The 7,693-nt window shown below is 47.6% G+C and overlaps 1 protein-coding gene across 3 annotated transcripts in view; it reads left to right on the top strand.

The window, feature by feature from the left end:
- The window catches only part of LOC104935301 (sodium/potassium/calcium exchanger 3), a 36,048-nt gene that overhangs the window by 10,360 nt on the left and 17,995 nt on the right, over positions 1–7,693 (top strand). For all 3 annotated transcript variants that reach the window (XR_003461502.1, XR_003461503.1, XM_027273851.1), the window contains exons 3-8: positions 1,328–1,404; positions 1,483–1,557; positions 1,635–1,719; positions 1,800–1,903; positions 1,986–2,060; positions 2,132–2,157. Coding sequence is in view for 1 of the 3 variants with exons in the window: in XM_027273851.1 (XP_027129652.1) it covers positions 1,328–1,404; positions 1,483–1,557; positions 1,635–1,719; positions 1,800–1,903; positions 1,986–2,060; positions 2,132–2,157 (442 nt within the window). In the remaining 2 variants the exon portion in view is untranslated. The remainder of the gene's footprint in view (positions 1–1,327; positions 1,405–1,482; positions 1,558–1,634; positions 1,720–1,799; positions 1,904–1,985; positions 2,061–2,131; positions 2,158–7,693) is intronic.

Below are 7,693 nucleotides of genomic sequence, written 5' to 3'. Positions count from 1 at the left end.
AGGAAGAGAGACAGGCAGAGAGACAGGAAGAGAGACAGGCAGAGAGACAGGAAGAAAGACAGGAAGAGAGACAGGAAGAGAGACAGGCAGAGAGACAGGAAGAGAGATAGGCAGAGAGACAGGCAGAGAGACAGGAAGAGAGACAGGCAGAGAGACAGGAAGAGAGATAGGCAGAGAGACAGGAAGAGAGATAGGCAGAGAGACAGGTAGAAAGACAGGAAGAGAGACAGGCAGAGAGACAGGCAGAGAGACAGGCAGAGAGACAGGAAGAGAGACAGGCAGAGAGACAGGAAGAGAGACAGGAAGAGAGACAGGCAGAGAGACAGCAAGAGAGATAGGCAGAGAGACAGGAAGAAAGACAGGAAGAGAGAGAGACAGGAAGAGAGATAGGCAGAGAGACAGGCAGAGAGACGGGAAGAGAGACAGACAGTTGTTGGACAGTCTCTCCTTCGTGTGATCAGAGTTTACTCGTTAAGTTTACTCGTTAAGTTTACTCGTTAAGTTTACTCGTTAGGCCTTGATGATGACTGATTGTCTCGTAAACAGCCAGCAGAAGACGGAGACATGTTGCCATGGTAACCTTCACAAACTTGAACTTGGACATGACGAACACGGTGAAGTTTATTATTTAAGTTTATTCAGGACGCAAACATTTACATTATGACTCCACACAAACTACTGTCCACCTCCACCTCCTCCTCCTCCTCCACCTCCACCACCTCCACCTCCTTCTCCTCCACCTCCTCCTCCTCCTCCTCTCTATCATCAGTGTCAAAGCTCTCACCTCATCATGAGGTTCTTTCTGCAGCAGCGTCTCTCATGTCTGATTTATTTTTAATTGTTTTGTAATTATTATGTAAATGATCTTTGTTGTTATGAACTCATTTGTACAGACGGGACTTTAATCGTTATTTAACTTGAGTTCTTCTAATGACTTTAAATTCATTTATCGTCTTTCTTTGTTTTTAATCATTTTAAACTGAAAATTCAATAAACAAAGTTTAAAATTTCGTGGACTCGCTTTTTTTTTTTTACAGCGTACTGTACAGTATGAACGCACGTGTTCTGCGTCCTGATTCAGGGAGTACTGTACAGAATGTAAATGCATGTAAAAAGGTGTGTAAAAGTGTGTGTTAGGGGGTTTAAGGCCTTAAAACATGGATAATAATTGTAAAACTAACTTCGCGGATTTCGTTTATTGCGGGTTATTTTTTAGAACGTATCCCCCGCGATAAACGAGGGACCACTGTAAATAAATATATAAAGAGTATAAAATAATAAAGTAGACATGACATAATGAATGAAATGTATATCTGTATGTCTGCAGCCATCCACGAGTTTCCTGAGGACGTCTTCACGAAGGAGCAGAGGAAGAAGGGCGCCGTGTTTCTTCACGCTCTCTGTGTGAGTGTTTGATCTGAACATTATTATTTTAATATTCACGTCGGACATCGTCATAATCAGAAATCATCGTGTCCTCAGGCCATCTACATGTTCTACGCCCTCGCCATCGTCTGCGACGATTACTTCGTCCCTTCTCTGGAGAAGATCTCTGAGGTGAGGAGGCGACCACGCTTCATGTATGACGTTCTTAATGTACCGGATGGTCATGTGATCCGACTCGTCTGTTTCAGAACCTGCAGCTCAGTGAAGACGTGGCCGGGGCGACTTTTATGGCGGCAGGAAGCTCCGCCCCCGAGCTGTTCACCTCTCTCATTGGTTAGTAGAAACCAATCAAGTCCTTAATTAGTTTTTTATTACCTTCAATTAAGACGTCCCTCTGTGTCCTCTTCCCTCAGGCGTCTTCATCACCAAAGGAGACGTCGGCGTGGGGACAATCGTCGGCTCGGCGGTCTTCAACATCCTCGTCATCATCGGCCTGAGCGGGATCTTTTCCGGACAGGTGCGAGCGTCTCAGACGTGTCGCGTTCGGTTCTTTCCCACCGACTGAACGCTGACGTTTCTTTTCTAACGTCTGTCCGCAGACCATCGTTCTGACGTGGTGGTCGCTGTTCAGAGACTCTTCGTACTACATCCTCTCCGTGCTGACGCTCATCATGGTGAGACGAGCTCCATCCACAAACCGACCTGTGTTAACTTACGTCTGAATAATCTGTCTCCCTCTCTTCAGGTGATCTACGATGCCACGGTCGTGTGGTGAGTTCAAATACTTTCAAACTTTTTGTCTGAAATCTGAGATTATGAAGAAATATCACACGAGGTGGTTCTGTTATTGTTCTGTTGTTATTCTGTTGTTCTGTTATTCTGAATATCAGCACAGTGTGCTGATATTCAGAATAACAGAACAGAACCACCTCAGTGTGATATTTCTGCACTGTTGCCACGCAACACATCGACATGTCCTGAACCCTCGAGTGATTTTACGGACACGTAATGAATGTCAACTCTACAGAAACACTTGGTAACGGTATGATAAGGTTGTCTAAATGTTAGTTATTGGTTTGATTAATGGTTGTGTGTTGATTACTGATCAGGTCAGTGTGTTTGTCAGCAGCATCTTTCCTCTGATTGGTGTCAGCGAGCTCTCTCCTGTCATTACAATCAGCGATCAGCGCAGACGTCAAATGGATTCAGGTTCCTGATTGGAGGACGGAGTTCTCATTAGTTTCATTAGTGAAACTGAGCAGCAGGTTCTTCATCACGTCTGGTCGATGGTTTGAAGCCGAGCTGCCGGGTTGATCCGTTCGGCTCTTTAAGGCTCCTCAGCTGCCTGAATGCTGCGGTCCACCTGAGGCCTCTTCATTGTTGTTGGTGTCGGTGCTTTAATGAAAGTGTAGATTTATTCTCAGACTTAATGTCGGCCGCAGAGCCGGACTCATCATGATTTATGGAGGCTGTTTATTGAATCGTGGCGTGCCGAGCCAAAGCTGAGGTACGAGTCCGCTGAGCTGTGTTTGTGTTTTATGAGGATTAATATGAACAAACTGTTTATTACAGAGACGCTTTCAAATCTGAAGCCACATCAACATTCATGACTAAATTAAACTTCTGGAGAAATAACACAGCAGCAACTATTTCCCTGATTCTGGTGAAACTGGATCATATTTTATGGAGGAAATGTTTTCTGGTTTTCCCTCTGATGTCCTCCGGCTGCTCCGCCTCAACTCTCTGTGATTTACAGAGTTTATGATGGACAGTGAAGTAAACTGCTGACAGCTGTAGCTGCTGTTAGCTCATGTTAGCTCAGTCTGTTAGCTCAGTCTGTTAGCTGCTGTTAGCTCATGTTAGCGCAGTCTGTTAGCTGGTGTTAGCTCAGTTTAGCTCAGTACCATGTTAGCTTGCTGTTAGCTCATAGTGAGCTCATGTCTGTTAGCTCAAGTCGTGTTTGCTGCTGTTTAGCTCATGTTAGCTCAGTCTGTTAGCTGCTGTTAGCTCAGGTTAGTCAGGTCGTTAGCTGCTGATTAGCTCAGTGTTAGCGCAGTCTGTTTAGCTGCATGTTAGCTCATGTTAGCTCAGTCTGTTTCAGCTGCTGTTAGCTCATGTTAGCCTCTTAGCTGCTGTTAGCTCTGCGGTTAGCTCAGTTAGCTCATCTCATGTGCTGGCTTAGCTCATGTAGCTCAGTCCTCTGTTAGCTCTGTTAGCTGAGTTATTTCTTGTTAGCTGCTGTTAGCCAGTAGCTCAGTCCTGTTAGCTCAGGTTAGCTGCGTTAGCTCATCTGTTAGCTGCTGTTAGCTCAATGTTAGCTCGCTGTTAGCTCATGTCCTTGTTTAGCTAGTCTGTGTAGCTCAATGTTAGCTGCTGTTAACTCGTCTGTTAGCTGCTGTTAGCTCATGTTAGCTGCTGTTAGCTCAGTTAGCTTAGCTGTAGCTCAGTCTGTAGCGCATGCCCAGGGACTGAGCCAGTGTCGTGGCCAGAACCCAGCTGGACGAGCGGGCAATGTAAACCGGGCTCAGCAGCGCCATGGACATAATGGCAGAGGAGAAGAGACTTGATGTTCGCTTAGAAAGTGACTTGTATATCAGTAGTAAGGTATCAACAACAAATATACTCGAGTACAGCTGGACACAGTGACACAGTGGGATTACACTCACTTTGATGAGGTTTGATGAACATCACAGTTTTGATTTGCTAGATGCCTCTAACTCTGATTGGCAAAGACACAATCACAGTAAAAATGACGTGTGATCACGGTCGGTCCAGATTCTGGTTTCAGGATTGTTCTCGGAGGGGACGCTGCTTTGCTTGCCCGCGGGCTGAGAACAGTCCTGCGAGGCGAGCTGCTTCCTGCGATGAACACAGAGTCACAGTTATAACAGTGTTACAACATTTCACTGTTTAAGTTTCTCACTGAAAAGAAAAAAAATAGACATTATTATTAGTGAGACAATGAAATAATGAATTGGAATCAGTTATAATTCCGACAAAGCAGAGGAAGATCTCAGATCATAACAAGATTCTGATATGAAAATCATCTTCACGCGCGTATCAGATTCAGTGTGAAGAGTATGTATCTGTCCTTATAAATATTAATGAAGTTATTACAGGCTGATTAAAGATGACGTTTGCTTTGCACTCTAACAACCTGTCACACTGTCACACTGTTCACACCTGTCCTCACACCTTGTCACACCTGTTCAACTGTCTCTTGCCGTTTTGGCAGGTGGGAGTCTCTGCTGCCATGACCATGTATGGAGTCTAACATCATTATCATGAAGTGAGTCATCAAAGAAAAATAAAAAATAAAACCAGAATCTTTGATGAAGAAATTGTGCTGAGCAATATAGTCAGATAACAACGTGTCGGTGTTTCATGAATCTAATTCAGAATATTCCCAAAAACATTTTCAGTTGTTTTTATTTCTGGAGCTGACGGTCTGTGATTGGCTGCAGTTCAACTCTCAGATTCTGGCGTTCGTGACTCGGCAGCTTCCGGAGCGCGAGGCCGTGCTGCCCGGATCAGACAGATCGAAACGGACCAAGAGTGGGCGATGACGCCCGCGCGTGCAACCCTCCACGGGTTCTGCTAACAAAGGTGGTTATAGTGTTGTGGTGGCTCGCCGTCTGTTCGCTGATCTCACCAACACGAATCAAACATTGAAACGCTTCAGCACGGTCGGGCCCTGTGGGCAGGAGCCTGCTCCGGTTATACATGGTGGACGACTTCTCATCCTGAACCCGCAAGACAAACTGTCTTCTCCGAGCCGGCCTGCGGGTCATGATCACACCCTCACTTCTCGCCGCCACCAGGCTGTCCATGGCGGACCGCGTGCTCATCAGCGAGGTAAACAACCGTCCTCATTAAGACAACGGTGTTCTCGGCAGCTCTAACAAACACAAAAGCTCGCCTGCTTTCTCCTCTCGCAAGAACGAAGGCTGAATCCAGAAGCTACGAAGAACAATGGGACGGCGAGGCTGGACCCGGGTCAATACGCGGTCAACCAGCAACAGCCTAAAGAGGACGGGTCCTCAGTGTGGAGAACGGAGGCCAAGGGACCCTGCGATGGGAGACGTAGAGGTCCGAGGGACAAGCTGGGGGTCGAGGTGTGCCAGCCGGAGGAGGACGAGGGGGACGGGATCTTTTCAGTCCTGTGCGCATACCAGGGAGGAAGACCAGCACCAGAAAGCAGGGATTAAAACCGTGTATTATAAAACTTTAAATACTGCCCTGTACTGGTCCTGACGGAACTCCCTGCTCCCCACAGAGGCTTGCTGTTCGGCGGGTCAAGTGGGTGAGTCACGTGGCCTCTGGGCCATCCTGCTCTACTGCACGTGTGCCCCAACGGTATCCTGCCACGCGGGCAACCCCGCTGGTTTCAGGTCACCTTTGTGCCCTCCACCTGTGGATCGCTGTCTTCTGCCTACCCTCAGGTGTGGATTGGTAAGAAGGCAGAATGGACGGGGAGCTCCGGTTCTGAAAGAACCATGAAGGTTTTATCGGTAGGCAGCTGGACTGGCTGAGGTTCTGGAAGAAATGTCGCCTTCATCAAGAGGCTTCATTAGTTTTATTAGACTGGTGGGTTCACCTGTTGTGTGAGGTCACCTGTGGTCGTTAGAGGTTCACCTGTGGGTCAGTGTAAGGTCAACCTGTGGTCATGAGGTACCTGTGGGTCAGTAGTTCACCTGTGGGTCGGTGAGGTCACCTGGTGGGTCGATATAAGGTCACCTGTGGTCAGTGAGGTTCACATGTGGTGTAGATAAGGTCACCTGTGGGTTTCAGTGAGGTCCCTGTGGGTCTTGGGTTCACCCTGCCCTCAATGAGTGTGACCCCTCAAACACACATCAGTGCGAGCGGCTGCGTACTCCGCCGTTCACCAACTCACACCTGATCCGTGTTTGTGATGCGACATCTTCAAGAATCTAAGAGTCCCAGCGGCCCGATAACGGCACAAAGTTGTGCGTAAACGCTTTAGATTCCTTCTGGATGTTTGTGGTATGAATTAAACAGGTGATGACACCGGCGTCCTCACAGCACTCATAACCTTTCTTCAAGCTGATGTTCTACGTTTCAGGTCCACCATCACAGCCCACACACGATGACATCCCCGGATACATCATGGGCATCACGTTTCCTCGGCGGCGTGACGAGCGTGCCGGACTGCATGGCCCCCCGAAGTTCCCAACACCCTGATGTAGCTCGACACAGTTGAGAAAGACGTCTCTCTGGTGTCTTCTGTGTCTGTCGGGTGCGTAGGCTTCGTTCCAGCGGTCTCGTCACCCTTCCCGCTCTTTCCAGCTATGGGGGGACAGGTGCGGTGTCCTAACGTCCATAGGAAGCAAGTATCTTGTGAATCCTGCTGGGTTTTGGGTTTCCCCTGGGGCTTTTGCGTACCCTTGTGTGGACCAGGATCATCAGTATCAAACACTCTCCTCTTTTTCCTTCTGCTGGCGATTCCTCTGGTGTGTTATTGGAGTCTGAGTGACTGAGCGTGACTGAAGGTCTTATGCGGTATCCGACGCTCATAATGAAACGTGACAGCACGTTGGTGTTTTTTCATCCGCGACTCCATAAATAATAAAGGACGTGGTGTATTCTGTGTCATCCTGCGGCTGCCTCTGTCTTCTGACGGTAAAGAGATTTAATTCAGTCTAATTCATCGTGGACGTGTCATTGTTTCCTCTGCAGAGGAAGTTTAATGAATACTGAACCTTCAGACTGGTATGATCACCTGCATGTTGTGTCATGGTGACCAGAGCAGAAAACAGGAATTTCGAAGCAGCTGGTTTTCCATTGAGAACTTACATGATAGAAAGAGTCGTCTGGAATCCTGTTGCTGAGCTTTAATTCTCACAGAAAGTTTTCTGCTGTAACTGGTTGAGGTTCGCCCGTCGCTACAAGATACAAAGTGGCTCAGAGTATTAAGTAAGAGCATATAAAGTCCAGTTTCTGGGTTTTAGAGGTGTAGCGTTCACCCTCCGGGTCCATGACGGAGAAAGTGGACGTGACTTTAACAAGCCCAGCTGTTTGGCAGCAGCGTCGATGTGTCTGTACTGTTTGATATAATTGTGTTTGAGATTGAGGGCTTTACAGGTCTGTGTGCTATGGTAACGTCCCCCCCCACATCAGTAGACATATGACTCAGTGATGAACACGTCGCAGCCAGCTGAACTGAGGAAGTCATGACCGACAGCAGAGTGTTCACAATCCTGCCAGGAGCTCGTGTCACCAAACTTCCTTTGGGTGAAGGTTGCGTGTGGATCATCAGAGTCGTCACCTTGCCAGTATTCAGGAAAAA

Source organism: Larimichthys crocea, chromosome XXII (assembly GCF_000972845.2).
Source record: "Larimichthys crocea isolate SSNF chromosome XXII, L_crocea_2.0, whole genome shotgun sequence".
Lineage (NCBI taxonomy): Eukaryota > Metazoa > Chordata > Actinopteri > Sciaenidae > Larimichthys > Larimichthys crocea.
Note: the sequence above shows the minus strand (reverse complement) of the source record. Positions and strands in the feature narration are given on the sequence as shown.